Source organism: Micropterus salmoides, unplaced genomic scaffold (assembly GCF_014851395.1).
Source record: "Micropterus salmoides isolate LMB-PRFRI ecotype aquatic unplaced genomic scaffold, ASM1485139v1 Ms_hic_scaffold_18, whole genome shotgun sequence".
Taxonomy (NCBI): Eukaryota; Metazoa; Chordata; class Actinopteri; order Centrarchiformes; family Centrarchidae; genus Micropterus; species Micropterus salmoides.
The window spans coordinates 18857599-18881173 of NW_024040928.1; the positions used below are offsets into that span (position 1 = coordinate 18857599).

The following is a 23575-nucleotide window of genomic DNA, read 5'->3' on the forward strand; positions in this document are numbered from 1 at the left end:
ACTATTCCAACCTTTCACTTTCTGGAGTTGTATCTGTTGAGCTCAGGCAGCCAACCCTGTGATGGCACACTGATAACCAGCGCTCTTGTCACAAAAGATAACAGGGCTTCATTGTCTTTACATTTGTCATGTTACTTATAATAATTTTTTAGTGCAAATCCATTTAGTAAATCGTAACTTGGTTGACTCTTCATTTCCACTTGACAGATCAGGATTCTTCAACTGACAACACAAATTTCACCAGTTTTCTTGTTAAATCATATCAACACTTGATAGGTGGTTTGAAACAGGCACAACATTGGCCACAAATTAACCTGAAATGAGTCAGAATGCCATTTCAAAAGGAAGATATCCACAGAATTGCAAAGTGATTGATTCAATTAGAGTATTAATGTCCAAAGAACACCACTGTGAACAGCAATGTCGTAGCAAATGGCTGATTTCTAATTGAAGGCAATATATCATAAAAGTGTTTCATCTGATTCAATTTCATGTCCACATTTAGCAGAGGCTAAATTGGGACTCTCACAACAACACATCAGGGCCTGTCAACGTATCACCAGCAGAACTGACCTCCCTTCTCATGTCTCCAGTGTTTCAGGATGTCCACGTTATGATCTTCATCGGCTTCGGGTTCCTGATGACCTTCCTGAAGAGATACGGGTTTAGCAGCGTGGGCTTCAACTTACTCCTGGCTGCCTTCGGCCTGCAGTGGGGCCTCCTCATGCAGGGCATCTGGCACATGGATAATGGCAAGATCAAAGTCAACATCTTCAAGTACAAATGTCTTTTCTGAATGTTTTGGTTCTCAGTAACCCTCAGATTAGATTTGCAGTTAAGTATGCATCACAAACTTAGTAGCTGATCAATGAACCAATGAACTGTCATGTTGACTGCTGAGTAGCTCTGACGGATCCCTTTAGGTTTGGTAGATGATGGTTATGCTGGTCTAGGGATTTCCGTGTTCCACCTTTTCCACTCATTGTCCTATAATTTGTATTTTCCTAAAGACTTGTTTTCTTTCCTGTCCTTCAGAATGATCAACGCAGACTTCAGCACAGCTACGGTCCTGATCTCCTTTGGAGCTGTTCTGGGTAAAACCAGCCCTGTTCAGCTCCTCATCATGACCGTACTGGAGATCACCATCTTCTCCATCAATGAACACATTGTGGCCAAACTGCTCGGAGTAAGTACACAATGACACATGCATGTGTTGATGAGCTACGTGAGCAAAACACGGCATTAATTCCTGCATCATGACCAGGACCTTCACTGTGTCAACTGAATTTTATTAAACATAGATTGGCATGACTCCACTGTTATGAACCTGTATGACCTTTTCTTTCACAGGCTAATGATGTTGGAGCATCCATGATCATCCATGCTTTTGGAGCCTACTTTGGCCTGGCAGTGGCTCGAGTGCTTTACCGACAAGGTTTAAGAAACGGACATGAGAATGACGGATCTGTTTATCACTCTGATCTGTTTGCTATGATTGGTAAGAGCCAGTTACACTTTAAACTAATGTGATTTATTAGTGATCTGCTTGTAGCAGTAGCGTTTCATTTGGGTGTAATTTAGTGTTGTGTCGTTCAAAGAACGTTTCGTTCATAAGACCTAATCGTGTATATGACTCGGGAGGAACGGGTTGTCTCAGTGAGTGATTCATAAATTTTCACGCATGCGTGAAGGATCTTGGACTCTTACGTTCACTCGTCACACGGCACCTGCATGGGCTCCGTCAGCACAGGAAACTCTCAACTGTGGGTCTGTTTGAGTCGTTCATTTGTCACGTGACAGCTCGGCTACAGGGCTGTGGTAAGCAGGCAGAACAGGAAACAAAACTGATTAGTTCAGGACTCTCAACTGTGGGTCTCTAGGTCTGAATCGTTCATTTGTCACGTGACAGCACCTACTGTGGAGCAGGAATGAAAGACTCGTTCACCGCTCACATGGGTCCTCCTCAGTCTTTCGTTCACTCGGCAGGCTGAGTTACTGCCAGCGCCGGAGAATGAGAGGCAGGTCGGCTGTCAGGTAACAGTCACTGGACTGACATTATATAGCTATTTTGTTAATTATGTGACATTTTATAAAGCATAACATTATTACAGCGCAGTGATGTTGCGCTAAGTTATAGTTTTAACACAGCCGCACCGTAACTTTAGTCCTGCTAGTGTTTAACATTACAGCTAACAGCTGATGAGAGTTGTTCTGGGTCTGCTCCACTTCAGAGCCCTGACAGGGTTCTACCTGGAGCCGAATTACATCAGAGGTCGTCTCCTCTCCAAAACAAACAGACCCGGTCATTAAAACATTAAAACACAGCCACGTAGCAACGTTAGCGTTGGTGGCTTGATCCAGATTATTATTAAATTGGTTGAATTTTAATAAGAGTGTGTTTATTCATATAGTGTATCAAGCTTATTACTTCAATATAGTTACTGCAAATCTGACATTAATATTTTACTCATGGAAAGGGACGTTAGGCTACTGTATGAATGAGCACGTCAGAAATAATGATAGTAATTATATACATAAGCCTTTATATGACTGGTCAGGTTGTTTAATCAGGAAAGATTGTGAAAATGGAAGGATTTAGCCGGAGTAGTGGTGATTACATATTGACCAAATATTTCTGTGGTTTTTACATGGTTTGAATTTGGTTGTGGGCCCAGGGGGGTTTATATAATGATGATATACAGTAATCAAGAGGTGAATTTGTGCATTATACTTTGTCAAAATTATGCAAGCCAGGCAGCCTTCCATGTTTGAGAACAGCGCTGTTTTTTAATCGCCCACTAGAGGGCTGCAGCACCACAATAACCAGCCTAGTTCAAATGAACGAAATGGACAAAATGACTCAAAAAAAGGTTAGTTCATTTTAATGAACGAGATTTGAATGAACGAGTCTGTCAAAAGAGTCGAACTTGCCATCACTAGTGTAATTTTCCCTGACTGGTTCACCACTGGCCTCCTGCACATGTATGACTTGTGCCACCTAGTGGACACAAATAACCATGCACCATGTTAAGTGACTAAGCAAAATTGACCTGGACTGTGCATATGTTCTGTTCAGCGAAACACAATCTGAATACTTCAGTCTATAATTATCCAACTTGCAGTGTGATGTGATATGAATGAGATTTTCAACATTAACTGATACAAATGTTACTTTATCACTTCTATAGGAACCGTCTTCCTGTGGATGTTCTGGCCCAGTTTTAACTCGGCCATCGCTGACCCGGGCTTCACTCAGCTCACAGCAGTGATCAATACCTACTTCTCCCTGGTTGCCTGTGTGCTCTCTGCCTACGCCATCTCCAGCCTCGTGGAGCACAAAGGAAAACTGGATATGGTCAGATAACTTTCCTTCAATATCCACAATTACACTATTTTAAGATTTTATCCAACTAATTCAGTTATAAACTTGTTTTTATACCTTTATATACTACAGGTGCACATTCAGAATGCCACATTGGCTGGTGGGGTTGCCGTGGGAACATGTGCTGACATGAACATCGGGGCATTTGGGACAATGCTGATTGGATTAGTGGCTGGCATCATCTCTTCCCAGGGCTTCAAGTACCTAAGTGTGAGTTGAAACTAAGGAAAGGAAAGTAATATAAAATTTGTCACCCTTTAAAAAGACACTCCTTTGCAACAACAGGCCTTTTTTTCTTGCCTCTGTAGCCCATCCTGGCATCCTACCTAGGTATCCAAGATACCTGTGGTGTCCACAATCTGTACGGCATGCCTGGCATCCTGGGTGGGTTGGCTGGTATTGTTGCAGTTGCTCTAGGGAAAAAAAGAGGGGTATGGGCCATTTTTCTCACCACAAAATGTCTCTGTCTGTCAGTAATTTGCAAAAGTGTGGAAAAAGTGCTATAAAGTATGCTTTCAAAAATATACGTTTATATGTATCATTTAACAAAATACAAAGTGAGTGAACAGAAGAAAAATCTAAATCAAGTTAATTTTTGGTGTGACCACCCTTTGGCTTTTAAACAACATCAATGCTTCGAGGTATACACAAAGTTTTTGAAGAAGCCCAGCAGCTAGGTTGGCCCAGACATCTTGAAGAACTATGCACAGTTCTTCTGTGGATTTAGGCAGCCTCAGTTTCTTCTGTAATTCCAGACAAACTCGATGGTGAGATCAGGGCTCTGTGGGGGCCATACCATCACTTCCAGGACTTACTGTTCTTCTTTACGCTTGAAGATAGTTCTTAATGACTTTCACTGTTTGGTTAGTGGTCAATGTCATGCTGCAGAATACATTTTGGGCCAATCAGATGCCTCCTTGATGGTATTGCATGATGAATAAGTATCTGCCTGTACTTCTCAGCACCGTGGTGACTAATTATGACCAAATCCCCAACTCCTTTTGCAGAAATGCAGCCCCAAATTTGCAAGGAACCTCCACCATGCTTCACTGTCGCCTGCATTATTCTGCTACAGCCAAATATTTCAAATTTTGACTCCTCAGTCCAGAGCACCATCTGCCATTTCTCTGCACCCCAGTTTCTGAGTTTCTGTCATTCATAGTTGAGTCGCTTGGCCTTGTTTCCATGTCGGAGGTAGGCCTTTTTTGCCGCAAGTCTTCCATGAAGGCCACTTCTGACCAGACGTCTCCGGACAGTAGATGGGTGTACCAGGGTCCCACTGTTTTCTGCAGCTCTGAGCTGATGGCACTGCTAGACCTCTACTAATTGCGAAGGGAAGTAAGCATAATGTGTCTTTCATCTGCTGCAGTAAGTTTCTTTGGCCAACCACTGCATCTATGGTCCTCAACGTTGCCCATTTCTTTGTGCTTCATTAAAAGACATTGGACAGCACATCTGGAAACCCCTGTCTGTCTCGAAATTTCTGCCTTGCTGATGCTGTATAACTACCTTGTGTGTTGTTGCTGTGCTCAGTCTTGCCATGGTGTACGACTTTTGACAGTAAACTGTCACCTTGTTAGCTGAGTGTGGCTTTCTCTGTGTTGTATTCCTCCTACACAGCTTTTTCTGTTTCAGTTAATGATTGTTTTTCAGCCTACATATTGAATAGTGATCATTAGCACCTGTTTGGTATAATTTTTTAATCGTACACCTGACGATATGCCTACAAAATCCCTGACTTTGTGCAAATGTACCTAGAAGAACTGATGCTTGTTGATGTATCGAAGGCCAACGGTGGTTACACCAAATATTGATTTAGATTTTTCTTCTGTTTACTCACTGTATTGTAGCTGTCAAGCAACTGTATGCTTGAGTTACATGTCAGCTCTTACATTCCTGTCTTCCCTCCCCCTCCTCTTCAGAGGTGATGCTGCCATGCAAGCTGCTGCCTTGGGTTCTTCCCTTGCGTTCGCTTTGGTTGGAGGTGCTGTTACAGGTGGGTGGAGATGAAAAATGAGACCATAAATATGACACATGACAGTTTAATTCCTGGGCACAGGGTCTATCTCTCAACAGAAAGGCTAGTGTTCTTATGATTTAACAAAAGGGCAACATCTGAGTGAATAAACAATTCATTTCCTTCTTCAAGGTTTAATAATGAAGTTGCCGATCTGGGGACAGCCTCCAGACAAGAACTGCTTCAATGACTCTATTTACTGGGAGGTAAGAAATCCCATTCCTCATGAATATTATCACACGTTTCTGACTGTCACGCATTGCATGTGATTGATGCAGTAGCCCAATATCTTTTAAGTTATTAAATTAGTGGTTTTGGAGTCATGTTAGATGGTTGTGGTTCAACGCAAATAATTATAAATCAAGATTTTGTCAGCCGGTAAACTCCACTCAGATGGTACAGCATACAAACCCACAATTGTTTGATGTCCACATCACATACACCCACGTCTTATTTAGGTATCTCATTATGCTACACACAGATAATTTGGACTGCATGTTTTCCAGGTTCCTGGTGAGGAGAATGAGAGCTTGGCTCACAGCGATCACTCAAAGAACAAAGCAGAGGCTTAAATATCTGCCCACTGACCTAGAAATTAAGTAACAGATAATTTATCTGTTACACCATGTCAGTACATGTAGATACTGTAGAAATGGGTCACATCATAGCTTCACTGCTGAAACACACCTACTTCCATAAGCTTTTTCTTCATTTCATCTGTGTATTATAAAAAGCATATTAAAATATTAATATAGTATATGTTGATCTGCTGCTTCATGTCACCTCACTGGAGCCCAGTACTTCTGCAAGGAGTCAGTCAGACTGTGTGAAACCAGCAGTGAGGCTCTGACATGAGCAGGGATAGTCGCAGGAAATGTTTTAACTTCTGAACCTTGTGTTGCTCATCTTCCACTGCCTACGGCCATTTTTTTTTTTTTACCTCGGGGCAGCTGTACAATTTCTTTAATGCAATGAGCATTCAGAGCTGTGCATTTAGCATTAGATTGGCTCTCACTATAGGCAACCAAAGTTCATTTCTTTGTCTGTTTTCTATTTACATCTAATGTATTCTTACATGTACATACAGTTTAGCTTTTAGATGGATTGACATGGTCAGTTTAATAAGGTCCTGCAAGGTTAAAAAACTGGTACTGCACTTTTTTGGACTTGAATATTCAAAAGAATTCATTCAACAGAAAAACCATAGGACTGCAGGGCTAGATTAAACTGACTACACACACAGTAGTGTTAATCAATGATGTCCAGAACACTGAAACACATCAAGATTTTTTATTTTTATACAGTGGGAATGTGCTCTAATTTGCATAATATACTAATATTGTCATAATAAATATGTTTATCAGTATTTACATATTGTTGTTTTTTGTGTTAGTAATCTTGTAGTTCAGATATTTGCAAAAATATTACAATTTTATGGCTTCCTTACACTTGACTTTAACTTGGCACAATTAAGAAGTCAGAAGTAAATGTCTAGGATCTAACTAGAGGGATATGTTTGGGGTAATTTGGACAGGCATCACCATTACATTATTTACTAGAAAGCGATAGGCCTAACATCTTCAAATCTCTCAAATATCTTCAAACTGTCAAATGTCCCACTTGTTATAGTGGTCAAGTGGCTAAAGCTGTCAAACCTTGACTAGATTGTCCCAGAGAGGCTAAAGATTCTTTAACACAGTTTTCCGATTTGTGAAAACTTGATCTTATTTTCTTTATTTGTGAAAATGAAAGAGTGGCCATTATAAACCCACCTCCAATTGATCATAAAGTTAAATCATCTATCTAAAACAGATTTAACAAATCATGAACATCATTTTATGAAGGTAGGATTTATCGCAAAGCTGTATTTGACTGCTTTAATTTTAGCAACTTAGGTTTAATGTTAACGTCACCTATCTCCTTATACTCTAGAAAGTGAGGGAACATAGTATTCCCAAGTGGTTTGTGGTTACTTTCAATTCACGGCAGAAATTAAATGTCTGAATATCTTTATACTTTAAACCTACCTGCAGTTTTCACATATGTCGTTTTGCCCTTCGACCAGTAGGGGCGCTGTGTTCATTGACGGCCGTTTCCTCTCCACTGTTTTGAACATGGAAGTAGGTAGCAGCGGTGCATCATGGGATACAAAATGTCTCCGAAGAGTTTTGGCTAATGCCAATTTACGAGAGATAACTGAGAATAAATATATATTATACCCTTCTTTTTCCAGAGGTTGTAGTGTCATCATATATATGATATATTAACTGTATTCTGCTGTCGTCATGGTGAGTACAGAACGTATTATTATCACTAGCGTTTAGTTTATTTGAAAGCTTAAAGCGCATTTTAGCTTTATATTAGCTTGGTCAACGTATCTCCGCCGGTAACGTTAAACACCAGGTAAAGGACAATTAGAGTATGCATCAATATTTCTCTTTAATCAGAAGGCTCTTAACAAAGCCACGGTTTGTGCCTGTTTTAAATGGTTGGGAGGAACTTTGTTGTGTTTAACTTCATCAGCAAACGCCTTCTTCCCGGAGTGCAGATCAGAATTCAATGAAAAAATGTCTCCTGTCTCATCCAGGACGCAGTCACACATTAAAAACATTTTGCATAATATGTGTCTTTGTTTCTAGTCAACGAGAACGGAGTCCAGGGTGTCCAGCTCCAGCTCCAGAACAGATGAGAGGAGGAGATCCAGGAGCAGAGGCAAGACTGCTTTTAAAGAGAGCACACGAAACTCACTGTCACGTCAAACGTTTGACTAGTGTCTTTTAGCCACATCCACTGTGTTTCTACTCTATAACCTGGTTTCAAAGCGAAACCCAAAGGGGGGATAGATGTTACTTTTGTTATAGCTAATGGCACCTTAAAGAACTCCCTTTCTTTGCTCTATGAGGTCACATTGGGTAGTTCATCCCCAAAGTCTTCAGCTATTTTGACTGTCAGTCAGTTGGGTTTAGAGTAGAGTTTGTGAGTAGTTGAGTTGTTGCTTACCAAAATAACAGTTAAGTACATTTAGTTACAGTGTTTCTGATGTCTGGCAATGATTAATAAGAAGTGTCACTGTATGTGCAATTACAAATGAAGGTTTATCTTTGTCTCCTGCTTATTCAGGACGAGAAAAAAAGAAGCGGAAACGCAGCCGTAGTAGATCTTCCTCGTCTTCCTCTTCCAGTTCGTCGTCCTCATCTTCGTCGTCCTCAACGTCGTCCTCTTCGTCATCCTCTTCATCAGGTTCATCACACTCATCCAGCCACAGTCGGAGTAGCTCTAGCAGTAGTGGTAAGTGTGTCCTTTAAGTTTGAATATTATAATCTTTTACTGATTTTCTTCAGTGCTGAATTGTATTAATGTCAGATGCTTTTTATGTATTTTTTCCACATGTGTGTTTTTCTCATAACAGTACCAATATCCATAAATTGATTAAATGTGGTGTTTTTGTTGTTTTTAGACTCCCGCAGTAAATCCAGGAAGCAGTCTAAGAAAAGGAAAAAGGAGAAACAACACAAAAAAGTAATTTTGTGCATTTTGTCCCATGTATTTATTATTTGAAGAAACTGAAATAATTTACAAGCCACTCACTGAACATTAAGTTCAACTTTATATTGTATTTTGTATCCTTGAGCAGAAAGGGAAGAAAGAGAAGCGACATAAACGTAAAAAAGACAAGAAAGCAAAAGGAGGAGAAGAAAATTCGGGACCTGTACAGATCTCCAAGGTAAATGGCTATTAAAGTCCTATTGGACATAAAATCCTTTTCTCACCTGTGTGACCAAAAACCTCTTCCTGTTAACTGTCACCATTTTCTAATTTACTTCTATTCATTGAGGAAGCCCTTCCCGTCACATGAAACATGCAGGTCTACTATGATAACAAGCAACAGCATAAACATCACTGGCTAAATACACTTAACAAAATTATAAACAACACTTTTGTTTTTACCCCCATTCATCATGAGCTGAACTCAAAGATCTAAGACTTTCTCTATGTACACAGAAGGCCTGTTTCTCTCAAATCTTGTTCACAAATCTGTCAAAATCTGTGTTAGAGAGCACTTCTCCTTTGCCAAGATAATCCATCCACCTCACAGGTGTGGCATATCAAGATGCAGATCAGACAGCGTGGGTATTGCACAGGTGTGCCTTAGGTTGGCCACAATAAAAGGCCACTCAAAAATGTGCAGTTTCTCTGTATTGGTGGGATCTGGAAACCAGTCAGTAGCTGGTGTGACCACCATTTGCCTCACGCAGTGCAACACATCTTCGCATAGAGTTGATCAGGTTGTTGATTGTGGCCTGTTGAATGTTTGTCCACTCCTCTTCAATGGCTGTGCGAAGTTGCTGGATATTGGCGATCCAGGGCATCCCAAACATGCTCAATGGGTGACATGTCCGGTGAGTATGCTAGCCATGCAAGAACTGGGATGGTTTCAGCTTCCAGGAATTGTGTACAACATGGGGCCGTGCATTATCATGCTGCAACATGAGGTGATGGTTGTGAATGAATGGCACAACAGTGGGCCTCAGGATCTCATCACGGTATCTCTGTGCATTCAAAATGCCATCAATAAAATGCACCTGTGTTCGTTGTTCATAACATGCCTGACCATACCATAACCCCACCGCTACCACGAGCCACTTGATCCATAACACTGACAATCAGCAAACCGCTCACCCACATGATGCCGTACACGCTGTCTGCCATCTGTCCTGTACAGTGAAAACCGGGATTCATCCATGAAGAGAACACCTCTCCAAAGTGCCAGATGCCATCAAATGTGAGCATTTGCCCACTCAAGGCGGTTACGACGACGAACTGCAGTCTGGTCGAGACCCTGATGAAGACGACGAGCATGCAGATGAGCTTCCCTGAGATGGTTCCTGACAGTTTGTGCAGAAATTCTTTGGTTATGCAAACCGATTGTTGCAGCAGCTGTCCGGCTGGCCGGTCTCAGATGATCTTGGAGGTGAAGATGCTGGATGTGGAGGGTCCTGGCCTGGTGTGCGGTTATGAGGCCAGTTGGATATACTGGCAAATTCTCTGAAACACCTTTGGAGACGGGTTATGGTAGAAAAATTAACATTCAATTCATGGGCAGCACGAGCTCTGATGGACATTCCTGCAGTCAGCATCCCAATTGGACGCTCCCTCAAAACTTAGATCTGTGGCAATGTGCCTTTTATTGTGGCCCGCCCAAGGCACACCTGAGCAATTCCCATGCTGTCTTGATCAGCATCTTGTTATGCCACACCTGTGAGGTGGAAACAGATTTTGACAGATTTGTGAACAATATTTCAGAGAAATAGGCCATTTGTGTACATAGGGAAAGTCTTAGATCTTTGAGTTCAGTTCATGATGAATGGGGGCAAAAACAAAAGTGTTGCGTTTATAATTTTGTTCGGTGTATATCGCTCTTCGTGCTTTAGAGTTAACTCTTCTTTACAGTGGAAATGAACGAGTGGGCAAATGCTCCTCAAAGCTTCTGTCTTCTTAAATAATAATTTAATAAATTATAATTTGAGAAATTTGGGGTGAGTTTTTGCCTGCCCAAATGTGCTAATAATTGCAAGTGCATATTACAGTTAATAGTTTGTTGTGTGTCAAACTAAAATAAAAACATTTACATACTAGTAATTCTTTTGTTTCACTTTTATCTATACAGTTCCTTGGAAGTTACACACAACGCCTAATTATGTGGATTTATTTTCAGTCAACTTAAGTTCCTAGTATCCTAGACCCCTTAAATGTACATTTGTTTTTCTTTCAGTATTTGAAGGACAGGAAAAAAGGCAAGTACAGCATGATTTCAGGGAAGAAGATAAAGATGAAAGTAAAGAAGTCAAAGAAAGACAAACAGGTAATGTTACATTTTGCTGTCAAATTAGCAACCAATTTTTTCTGTAGAGTTTGTGAATGCATTTGTATTTGCCTTGGCTCGCATGTGCCTTTTTTATTTTTCTTATAGCGGGATAAAAATCGAGCAGAACTTCTCGAGTTCTTGAACTCTACCCTGTGATGCCACTGTGGACGCCAGTAGTGGTGCTCGGGCTCGGACACGTCACCAGAACTCAGGAAACAACAACTCACCTTTCCAGGAGAACAAAAATGAAGGGTTTTGATGATGAATACGACTTGCATCGATACACAGCGGGCAGCACCTAGCCGGATGGAGTGAAAAAGCTGTATCTCTTGCAGTGATGTGAGATGCGTTCAGACCACTAGCTACATTTTCACTGTGTTACTGCCCATGTGGCCAGTTCTTCAGCTCAGACTGATAGCTTTTGTGATATGAGATGTGTTTATGTTGAGCAGTGTCTTCCAAGATTTTGTCTGTGGCCAACTGAATCATATGAAGGTGAAATTGTAATCGGACAGCATCAATCAGAGCATTGAGTGTGGGTGAACTGCCAGCGATCAGCTTCTCATCTTTGCTTGTGGTTTGAACGTATGGTCACCACTTACAAAGAGTCCTCGACCTATTGAGCATTTTACTCCTATAACATTGTCGGACCACAATGGACAGTTTAAAAAATCTAAATCGATGCAGCACAACCAGAGATATCGTCTTTTTTTTTATTCGTTGCGTTCTTCTTCCTTGTCAAAACCAGGCGCCTACATTGCCAATAATGCAACTCGACTGCCGACACTTCGGCCAGAGATTCGGGTGTGCTATGCTAGCAGCAGCTAATGTAGCCTTGAGCCGCTAGCCTCAAGCAGAGACGAGGAGTGGGCTACAGAGGTCTGGTAAGCTCACGTCTTTCTAACTCCACACCCCCAGAGTTTGAACATTTTATTTCTTGTTCAAACTTGTAGTCTTCAACAAAACTGACACTGAGTCAAGTGACATTAGCTTCCTCTGGAGCCACAAAGAGCTGTATACAGCTTTCACATATGCAGTAGGACTCCCCAACACCTATAAAGAGGTAAATCTTTTTTGAACCTGCTGGACTGGCATACAGTTATTTTTTTTGTAGATAAGTGACAGTTATGTTTCCACAGTAAATGTGGGCCGTGGGAACCCCAGTGTTATCAGTGTCTACTGATATCATAGTTTTTAATGTGTACATTTTGTTTAAAATTATATGAGAATCGACTCGTCGTATGATGATAACTTTTCTTATTTGTAACGTTCATTCCACAAAATTCTGTCATAAATTTTGTTTCAACATCAGTCATTTTATTAAAGTGAAATATTAAATAAAATCACTGTTAGGGCCCCCTGTATCAATCCAGTTGAAAGCTTTATATGGATGATGGTGTAAACCTGTTGTGTACTGTTGAATTTTGCTGTGACAAAAACGGCAATAAACTGCTGGAAAGATTTTACTATGAAATGTTTCCCTCAAAAAGGTATGGTAACAGGTAAGTGGCCATTTCCGTGCAACTTTGCTAATGAACAGAAGGAGAGCTTTCAGTTTGCCGACCTTGGATGATGAATTATTGTGAGTCCTTGTGTGCTGTTGGGACAAAACATAGAGCAGCTGTGACTCATCCTCTGAATGACGTTAATATGAGCATTGGCTAGTTTGTCTCAAGACTAAAAGAGTAACATTTATACATAAATCTCATGCAAAACATTGTGACATTAATGATCATTCACCTCTGCGGCCATTTTGTGTTGTGTGACGTAACAACACCAACGTATTTAATTTCTTCCTGCGACATTTAGGACTCAAGAACGTTTAAATTATATAAACATCCCTACCAGTTTATAGTAAATAGCCCTCAATGTTTATAATCCAAATGTCTACAAAATACAAGATGCATCACAGCAAAAGACGAAAATCTCACACAAAGTTGAAACTGTTTCAAGTCCAAAAGTGCTGTCAAGTTACAGAATATCTGACAAAGCATGACATTGCCCTTTCAGGTGTAAAGGTAAAGAAGTAAATTGATCAAATGCTGATTGGTCTCATACTGAAAAGAGCAGGAGGATTATGGGATTAATCCTGCCTTGCCTCATGTAAGCATACTGCAGCCAGAGATCAGCATCTGTCACAATGAAACCCCCCCAATCACTGTCCTGTATACGCCCAACATCACACGACTTTACTGCTGCTGGTTCCTTTGTATCTGAAGTCAGGCATGCTCCACACCCTCTGCGACCTCTCCATCCCTCTCTCCACATCCTCCGACACGGTTTTGAGGTCACTCAACCCCGCCCCGTCGGCCACAGTGGACGTCAAGCCCACCGTGCTTCCAAATGGGTTGATCTTGATCCGGGACCTGAAGTTCACGAGGGACATGTTCATGGCACGTTTGTTACTCCACTGACGGGCAAGCCGCTGAGCTTCCTGCTCCTCTTTGGCGTGATCCAGAGCCTCCAGGAGGACGGAGCGAAACAGGCCGGGCACCTCCTGCACCTCGGGCTCATTGGCCTGCAAAACCTCCCTAAACCTGTACATAACAAAACACTCTGATGAGACAGGATGCAATGACCATGTGGTTGCACAAGATTGTCAGCTTATTTTCTGCCATACTGGAAGAGCAGTTCCTCCACCGATATAACATTGCACTTCTATAACACTGCGGACTACAGTGGACACAGTAGTACTCTTGAATACCTGATAACAGACTTTAGACCTCCAGTGGTTTAACTTCTCACCTTTTCTATCCTGTAGAGCACACTGCACACTGTTGGATGTGGTTACAAGTGCAGCAAAGCACACTTTCGGCAACACTCAACCATACCCACCAGTGTGGTCACAGGTGAAATGTGGCTTTTCAGCTAATCTTTAAACCTGCTGTAACAGCTTTTTTTTCTTATTTTTTGCAGTAAACACAACACTGACATCACTCTTTAGGTATGCTGGTGGGGTTTTTGAAGCTTTATCACAGTTTCAAAAACTGCTTAGCTCACTACCAGAAATGAAGTGCAATGTGAACCAAAGTAAAGTAACAGGGGGCGGAACTGCAGAGTCGGGTGATATTATCCATGGGTTTCTCACTTTAAGTGAGCCATTTCACATTACACAGTCATGCCTTGTGATTTATTGTTTATGCTTACAAAAACTAAATATTACATATACTAACAACAGCATGTCTTGGCCTACTAGAAAGTAAGTTGAATGGGCGTGGGCACGTCGTCTAATGTTACCTGACACCCAAATCATGGCTGAAATGGCTCTAATAGTGTTTTGTGGCGGGATGCGGGCCGCTTTGTTTATTTCCAATTTACAGCCAACCAGGGCTGTAAATAAATACCAGATTTATTTTCAGTGCACATAAAGAACAGACAGCTAGCGGACAGTGAGGAGATATTAGCTGAATTTAATGAAAAGACGTACTGGATTAGAATCACTGACCACCCTACCTTTAAAACACTTAACCAGCTATAAAGGAGTAGTATAAAACTAAAATATAAATACAGAAAGAAAATAAAAATGTGACTAAAATATATGAAACAACATAAGTAATATAATGCTACAAACACAACCATGGCTGGAAAAAAAAAGCATGAAGACAACACATCACAACTGTGTATCATATCAATATACCTTTCTAGTTTCTATCAGAATACTTACCCCCCTGAAGAAAGAACCTCAAACTTCAAATCCAGAAACAAAATCTTTATTTGAACCAGGATTTTATTCTGGCCTTTGAGCAAGAAACATCTACTTAATGGCCAATGTTATAAAAGGCAACCTGTATCACAGTCATCATCCCCCCACCTGTGTAACCAGCACACTCCTGCTAACACCCCAATTATACCTCCTTCTAAGAAGAGGTGCAAACAATCCTTTAAATAGACATCTATTTGGAAACCTTCTTCCCTGTAAGCGCTTCCAGTTAACTGATGATTGGCCTGCTTTCCTAATTCAAAACACAAGACTGAAACCCGGTGTCATTCTCAAAGTGATGGATCATTTAACCTTTAGTAGAGGATTTACACTAGATAATGACGCCATCAAAGTTGTTGATTGAGCATCAAAGTTCATTCTTCACCTTGAAAATAGGAGTCTGAAAAAGCTCAACTCTGGAGCTTTCAACCTCATCTCGTCTGTTATAAGTAAATATCATCTGTTCATGAAGACCACGAGTAATTTATGAGTTTGAGTCAGATGTTCATCTATTCACTCACATTTTAAATCCATCGTGTCTTTAAAGGCCCACTCAGTCATTTTTCTCTCCATACCACTTAAAGCTTAACTACTAAATATTCATATATATAAATGAAGAGTTTATTTTATTGGAACTATAAGCCAGTTTTACACATGTAAACCAACATTTTACAACATCAAAAACATCAATAGCTTAGTTTGACAAAAACAAAAAAAACTTCACTTAAAGGTCCACTTACTAGATTTTTCTTGAGCTATAAACAGCATCTTACTTGTCTCCCTGAAAAGCTAGAGTTTCCTCACAATAGAGAGGCAGATCTTTCTCTTGTAACTATTTGATCTTTTTTTATTTTCTTAAAATAGTTGTCATATCCTGACTAGAAACATCCCAAACTGGCATGGGATGTGTACGGCCCAGGAGCGGAGGGCTCTCCGGGTGATTAAAACAGCTCAGAAGCTCATTGGTACCCATCTCCCGAGCATCAGTGATATCGGTGAGGTGAGGTGCCTGCGCAGAGCCAAAAGGATACCAAAGGACAGTACCCACCCCACCCACAGCCTGTTCACCGTGCTGCCTTCTGGGAAGAGATAGTTTCTGCTGCCACACCACCAGACTGCAAAGCAGCTTTTTCCCCCAAGCTATCAGATTCTTAAACTCTAATTCATCCTCAGCACTGCTACACTGATCATAGTTTATTTCTGTTTACCATTTGTCATAATTGATTCTTTATTAATTTATATTGTCTGCTATGTTGCACAAGGGAGTTACAAAACTCAATTTCACTCTATAACTTGTTATATTTTGACAATAAACCTACCTACCTAAAAGAAGAATATAATATATTAATCTGGAACAAGATAAAATATAGAAGAAAAAATACATAACACTCACCCTTAGCTAATCCATACTTAACAACTTAATAAATTCCAAACAATCCCTCTTCACTTTGTGGACGTTGATGGGATATATACATATATATACACACATATAATAAAAATAAAGAATGGAAGGACCAGGCTGGCATTGTGAAAACCCAGTCAATTCACAGCCAATAAGCTGACGACTGAGGACTCCTCCTCTGTGCAGCTAATTAAAATCACAAATACATGCTCCAGTTGGTCCCTGTTGTGTGTTTGTGTGGGACTTCCACTTAGCATTCAGTACCTCACTGCTCACTCAAGTTAACACCAGTCAAACTGCTTCGCAAAAACTGTTGCGCTCTAACAAGACACCTGAGACCTTGGCAGCTTTTTATGAACAGACGGTTAAACAAGCTCAGAACGTCTCTGCTGCAGATTAAAGGAGACACACAAGAATTACAGAGAAGTTGGCAAGCTGATCAGCTTCCAAGGCAAAAACCTCTCCCTGTCTCTGCCAAAGACGACTGGCCAGCAACGGGTCATGAAATCACGTGAATAGATTATGAGGTTTAAAAGACACCTTGTGCTTGAGTCAAGGAGTAATCAATTAAATTTTTGCTGGAGCTGATATTTAACAATAACCATTAAGTGGTTATTTTTGGCCATAGCTAGAGATTAGATGTACCTTTACAATATCTTGGCGAAAAGAACTACAGGGTCAAAAAACCTGTAACATCATACTTAACAGACAGACATGATAATGGTGTCAATCTTCACTGGCCAGGAAAGCAAGTACATGTTATTTCCCAACATGTTGACTCACTCTTTTACTCGCACTTTAATCACACAACAAACAGGGAACCCACTGGACCTACCTGTTTCTATTGTTAGTGGTGGTGAGCCTGAACATCACTGTGCAAATAGAGATCTCTCTGTTTATGAGACAATATGTTCATAGTTTAGGTTTGAACCAAACGTCAACACACCATTTTACATTAAACATTATAGTATAACTAAATCAGAGCTGAGAGGATTAGTCAAATAGTCAATAAGTCCATGCAAATTTGATAATAAATTAATCTTTTTAATCATTTTTCAGCAAAAAACAGCAAACCTTGTGTAATTCTATCCTCTCATTTGTGGGGATTTGCTGCTTTTCTTTGTCACAGTGAGCTTTGGGAAGTTGCAATGGGCATTGTTTTTTACTTGATTAATCAATTAATCAAAGAAATAATCCTTAGAAAAGTTTCTCACCCAGCGACTTTTGGACAGTAAAGCTGAGATGGACATTCAGAGGCAACCGTCTCACTAATTTGGAAATCTGAGCCTTCAGATTTCAGATGGAGCTTTTTGGAGATTGTCCACTAATACTGAATTAGTGAGTTTGAATATTCATGAAATGAGTTTTCCAGTTCTGAATCAGAAACTGGCTCGCAGTAAAATATCCATGTCTGTTATGATTGTGTCCTCTGAGTTGTTTCATGACTCACTGACAATCAGGACTGATCTCTAAATGTTATCATCACTACAGTCTATCTCTCTGCTGACTGTTACAAATGTACAGCTAAACAGTAAACCTTTCTAGAAATAATGTATTTAAGAGTTGATTCTCCCCTCAAGGGACATTTCAAAATCTGTTCTATGAGCTGTTGTGGCTTATTACTAATATGTACTTTATGCAGTGATTAAAGAAGAACTCTGATAATTTCCATAAGTAGATAAGTGCATCAATGTGTAAGCAGTAATTTACTGATATTTCTGGGTTTAACTACTTTATATACACTTACTATAGGTATTTAAGTGCAGTGGTTCTCAACCTAGGGGTCGGGCCCCTCCAAAGGGTCACAAGATAAATCTAGGGGTCGTGAGGTTATTGATGAAGTAGGAAAGAAGAAAAAGCAAAGTTCTGATATACCGATTTGTGTATATTTTGGGAACAAATTTGTGCTTCATACAGTTTAGAGAGGAAATCACAATTTAAAGACATCTGAAACTTGAAAGGGGTCCCAGCTAGACAATGCTTTTTTGTAAGGGGTCACCAGCCTCAAAAGTTTGGGAAACACTAGTTTAATGTTTAAAGATGCATTATATTTTATAGGCTTATCTGATGTTTTTAACTCACTGCATGACAATGTTAGCCAGTCGGTACATCACTTTGGTCAAGGATAAAATATCTCATCAGCTATTGAATGAATTTTCATGAAATCCGATACAGATGTTCATGGTCCCCAGAGAATGAATCCTAATAATTTATAATAATAAATTATAAGTAATAATAATAAGTGATCTTCTGACTTAATCTAGCGCTATCATCAGGTAAAATTAAAAAATTGTCCATTACTTAGGTTTACGACCAAATACCTGCAAAACTAACAACATTCCCATCAAAATTTCTTGCTGTACTTTCTCTTTATCGCTAATTAGCAAATGTTAGCATGCTAACACACTGAAATAAGTTGGTGGTATATATTATACATGCTGATCATTAGCATGTTAGCATTGTGAGCCATCTACTATAAGAATGCAAAATACATAATAATGATAATAAATCAATGTTGTGTGTTAGCATTTAGCACAAAGGTAGCTACTACTACTATTGAAATAGATTAGCGTCACAGAGCTGCTAATGTTAGCATGGTTGTTTCTTAATCTGTTTATGTAAATTGTGAAATCTTAAATTTAAAAGTAAACATTTAAATAAATTTAGTGAAGTAAAAATGAGGTATTTCCCAATGGTAAGTTGAATAATGAAGCGTACATTTTAAATACACAAATAAAGTGCTTTCAATTGTATTTAAGTAGCCTAACATTAAATGTACTTGGTAACTTTCCACCTATAACTTTATGCTTCTGTTCCTGTAATATTCGTCCAGTCACATGTTCAGTTGTCATGTCTCCTTACTTGAGTATGACCAGGCCGCAGCAGGGCGGCGGCACCTTGGAGCAGAGGTCCTCCAGGCCAAGCTTCTCACCGGTGCTGATGCTGTAGGAGGAGCGAGGCGTGCTGGCCAGCCAGCTGTAGTCCACCCCGGTCTTGAGGCGCCGGTACTCGCTCTCCCTCTCTCTCTGCTGCCTCTCCGCCTCCTTCAGCTGCCAGCTGAACTCCAGCATCAGGGTGTCAGTGACCACGTCGGCCGGGTCCCGTCGGGGGCTCCGGTAATATGGCTCATTCCAGTTGAACCAGGAGGCCATGGCACTGTCCTTCTTCACAGCCCCCCTGATGAGGGAAAGACAATCAGACGTAATCATCACACTGAAATGATTACAAGTGACCTCAAATTTAACAAGATCATTACAAAACAGTACTGCCAGGCTGTTGAAATGTTTGCTCAAAGTAATTGATTTCAAATTGGATTTTTGAAACATTCGGATTACATTTGTTGCTTTTATTAAAAGTAGCATAATGAGTTGACAATGAGACATTTTGGAAAGGTCACACATTCATTGAAATATGTGAATCTCCTTACTGGAAATGTGAGACCAGTAAATCAAAACAAACAAAGAGTTGCAGCAAACTGTTATTTGGATCATTTACTTGATTTTAGTTGAATAAGTGTTTTTCAAGGCTGTCTGAAGATTCAGCAGTTATGGAGGAGACCTTTTATGCTTTTGTGGCATTGGTACTGTCTTTCTATTACAACATGTAGGCCTACTGTTTGTGTTATTTGGCATCATTTAACACTGCATCCTCTGAAGTCTGTTCCACATATGGACCCTGTCTCCTCATACTCTGGCTCTTTGTTCTACAGGTGTCATATGTACTCCCACAGATGCCGTATTCAGTTCAATTCAATAGTCTTTTGTTAACATTTCTTTTTGTGATGAAAGTACAAAAACACATCAGAAGAGGCCACGGATGAGGGTGGTGTGAGTCATTAATTCAAAGTAAAAGGTTTTAGTTTCACAATCACCATGAGGTCCTTGTGTCCTGCATGACTACATGGAGACATGACCAGTGATTACAAGACTAAAATGACTCAGTCATGCTAGTGATTGATTCAATAGAAAATGAATCAGCAACAATTTCGATATTCAAATAATTGTTGAAGTATTTTTTCAAGTGTAAATGCTAAATATTCTCTAGTTCCATGCTCTTAAATGTGAAGAAGATTTGCTTTTCTTTGCCTTTTGTGAGAGTATAACTGAATTAGAGCTGAAGGGATAAGTTGATTAATCAATTAGTCGATGCAAATTTGATAATTGATTCATCGTTTAAAAAAAAAATTTAAGCAAAAAACAATGAAAAAACAGTTTTTTTTGTCATTCATCATTGTAAACTGAATACCTTTGGATTTAGGACTGTTGGTCAAACAAGGCTGTACCTGCTTTATACAACTCTGCTGCACTGGGGCTGTGGGTCAGATTATCAATGTGTGCAGAGTAAAAGCATTCACAATAAAGCAACAGGGTGGGATTAGTCACAGCCCTGCTCTTACCTCTGAAACAACCAACAATTTCCCTCTGAGGTGACTAACCCTTCAAAATGGAGTCAAACACATTCAGCCAAGACAGTCTTTCAAATAGTTACAATGCCTCTGTACGTTAGACCAGCAGCTGTTTATGTATTATGTATTAAGATGTTTTAATGCTTCTATTACAGAATAAACAGACTGAATGAAAAGCAACAGCAGGGTTGCGACTAATGATTACTGTCATTAGTGATTATTTTCTTGATTCATCTTTAAATCTGTATAACATCAGAAAACAAGCCCAAGGAGATGTCGTCAAGTGTCTTGTTCTTTCTGAACAACAGTCCACAAAATTCTGTTAACTATAGAGCAAGTAAAGAAAAGTAGCAAGTTCTTACATTTGAGAACCTGAAACGATCAGATGTTGGGTATTTTTACTTGAAAAATGATTTAAATGAGTATGAAATAGTTTGATGATTAATTTTCTGTCGACAAATTAGTGCAGTTCTAAATGGTATTACAGGTGACCCACTTTTCTCTCTCATGTTTACCAGCTTTTGGGACATCTAAGATTGACTTGAATAAAAGAAAACTGACTGCAGGAGTAAAGTACTTTTTCTTTCTTTCTTACTTCTCCCTGTTGTTCAGTTTTATGACCAACATTTTTCTTACGTTGAAACATCACAAATCATTTAGTCCAATTTGATGCTGTTGACTCCAAAGCACAATTGAGAATGAACAGTTTAAAAAAAGAAAAAGGAAAGCCCTTTTCCTACCTCCTCTTCTTCTTTTTTAAGTTTTTCTTGGACTCCGCAAGAAACAGAATCACTGAGAAGCAGAATCAGAAAAGTCCTGAGAAATCAGATGGATGTTGCAGAGACAAGACTGGCTGAATAAAAAAGCAGAGAGAGAAGAGAAATGGATTCTCTTTCTCTCTGCTCTCCCATCCTCTCACAGTCCCTGTGTATTATCTCCACCTCTCTCTCGTTTCTCCTCCTCCTCCTCCTCCTCCTCCTCCTCCCAGGAGCCTCTCTGGCCTGCATTTACTTTTTGCAGGAGGCTGGGGGCACCATCTCCAATGGGAGCCATTGGATCACGGCACCCTAATGAAGTGCTTGTGTAGCTTTTTACGATTCACCGTTACCATAGTGATGCTCCTAAGCCTATTTGTCCACAATAAGCTCCATCAGCTGAAAGGGAGCTAGAGAGCGATGAAGAGGCAGATAAAGAGGACACAGTGGGTTGAGCAGCAAGATGGAGGGAGTGAGATAATAACAAAGGGTGTAGTTGCGAGGACAGGGTTAGTGTAGTGCAAGGCTCACCGTACACTGATGACAGCTCAGTTAAGTGGCGCTTGGTGTAACATCTGTAAGAGGTCAGCCTGTGTAAATTAACTTCCCTCAGATAATGAGTCCCACTGGCTCAGAACAGTCATGCATGAATTATGGGAGGGTTGGAAACATACTCATTGCAGGAGGAAATGTGCAGATGATGGAGAAGCAGAAAGTCCAGATTGAATGTTTTGTGTCGTTGTGTGGGCGGATATCAAGGTTTGTTGGCTTTTTCTGCGTGTGTGGGCGTGAGCAGCTAACCTCCTTTTCTTCTGCACATATTCACAGTAACCTCCTAATCCCCGTCACACCTCCACCACAACGCCAACATCCTCCTCCTCAGTGTTGTACCACAAAATAAAATGCTGGGTCAACTGTGAACTCTTATTTACTCAGAGCAGAAACACCAACCTCTAACAGTGTAAAAAACAGTGATTTCCAGTGGTGGAAGATGTATTCAGATTATTTTTCTTAAGTAAAGTAAATAATTATAATCAGCTAAATGTACTTGTAATGTTGTATTATATATTGGATTATTATTTGTGATGTGCATTTTACTGTTGTACTTGTGCTTGAGGTGGAGCTTTTTGCTAATTATTGTATATGCTGTTGGGTAGTTTAATGTATTTTATTTTCAAACCATATGTCGAACTTATTAAATATGATGCATTGTTATCATGTTTTATAAGTTCATCATATGTTTTGGTTGTAAAATCTAAGTCTGCAAAGTAACTGGTAAGTAAAGTCAGATATATGTAGAGGAGTAAAAAGTACCAGAACATTTCAAGTATAAAGTAGCATATAATGGAAAGACGGGCAAGTAAAGTAACCTCAAATGTGTATTTAAGTACAATACTCTTTTCTGAAGAGTTTTAATTTATCTTTTGTGTTCTTGAATGAAAAAAACTATTTCGAGTAATAAAAATTTATTATGTTTAAATACCATCAAACCTGCAAGTAATTCAAATAGACAATATTTCTTTTTCACAACAGACACTTTGTGTTGTCACAGTAAGGCACAGGTGTTACTAACAATGATGGCTGACGGTGACATTGTGACAGTGAGCCAGCATGCACAACACCAGGACCCTGAAGCTGAAGCAGAAATGGAATTCAGCCTTCATTCATTTAATTGTTTATAACTGTGTTTTTCCTACTGTGCCATGGCAAAATGTCTTCTGTGGAAAAAGGCCTATGAAAACTCATAAATAAATAGTTATACCTCAATAAATATTAGTGCAACAACAATACTAAGCTGCACCTAATATATACAGTAGGTTACTTAAAGGAAAACATTAACACATGTAAAAAAAAAAAAACAACATACATATACTACAAAAATGTGCTATTACACATTTTTTGTTAACATGACATACTGTAATAATAATGCTAATAATAATAAACTTTATTACATTAGCCACTTCTCAAAAAGTGTTACAAAGTTCTTCCCAAGGCAGTAAAAACAAAATGAATGAGGCACTGTTACAATGGAGTAGAATAAAACTTAT

General features: G+C 39.7%; 3 protein-coding genes across 4 annotated transcripts; 2 read left to right on the forward strand and 1 right to left on the reverse strand.

Moving 5' to 3' along the window:
• Nucleotides 1-580: 580 nt before the first annotated feature.
• LOC119908621 (ammonium transporter Rh type A-like) lies at nt 581-6088 on the forward strand. Of its 2 annotated transcripts, XM_038726426.1 has the most exons (10): nt 581-777; nt 1036-1186; nt 1351-1498; nt 3189-3355; nt 3455-3592; nt 3691-3813; nt 4655; nt 5307-5378; nt 5532-5605; nt 5906-6088. In XM_038726426.1, exons 1-10 carry the CDS (start codon nt 584-586, stop codon nt 5969-5971), a joined length of 1134 nt encoding a protein of 377 aa, XP_038582354.1. In that variant the 5' UTR covers nt 581-583; the 3' UTR covers nt 5972-6088. The 2 variants fall into 2 exon arrangements, with proteins under 2 accessions (XP_038582354.1, XP_038582353.1); XM_038726425.1 differs by lacking the exons at nt 4655; nt 5532-5605; nt 5906-6088 and having other exon boundaries at nt 583-777; nt 5305-5325.
• A 1439-nt stretch (nt 6089-7527) lies between these two features.
• On the forward strand, nt 7528-12729 carry si:ch211-22i13.2 (uncharacterized protein LOC553945 homolog). The gene is made up of 7 exons (XM_038726428.1): nt 7528-7687; nt 8039-8111; nt 8520-8687; nt 8857-8918; nt 9034-9123; nt 11173-11262; nt 11371-12729. The coding sequence occupies exons 1-7, from the start codon at nt 7685-7687 to the stop codon at nt 11419-11421; spliced, it is 537 nt and encodes a 178-aa protein (XP_038582356.1). The 5' UTR covers nt 7528-7684; the 3' UTR covers nt 11422-12729.
• Nucleotides 12240-21685, reverse strand: rd3 (retinal degeneration 3, GUCY2D regulator). The gene is made up of 3 exons (XM_038726427.1): nt 21513-21685; nt 19230-19544; nt 12240-13802 (listed from the first exon to the last, which is right to left on the reverse strand). The coding sequence occupies exons 2-3, from the start codon at nt 19517-19519 to the stop codon at nt 13445-13447; spliced, it is 648 nt and encodes a 215-aa protein (XP_038582355.1). The 5' UTR covers nt 19520-19544; nt 21513-21685; the 3' UTR covers nt 12240-13444.
• Nucleotides 21686-23575: the final 1890 nt, after the last annotated feature.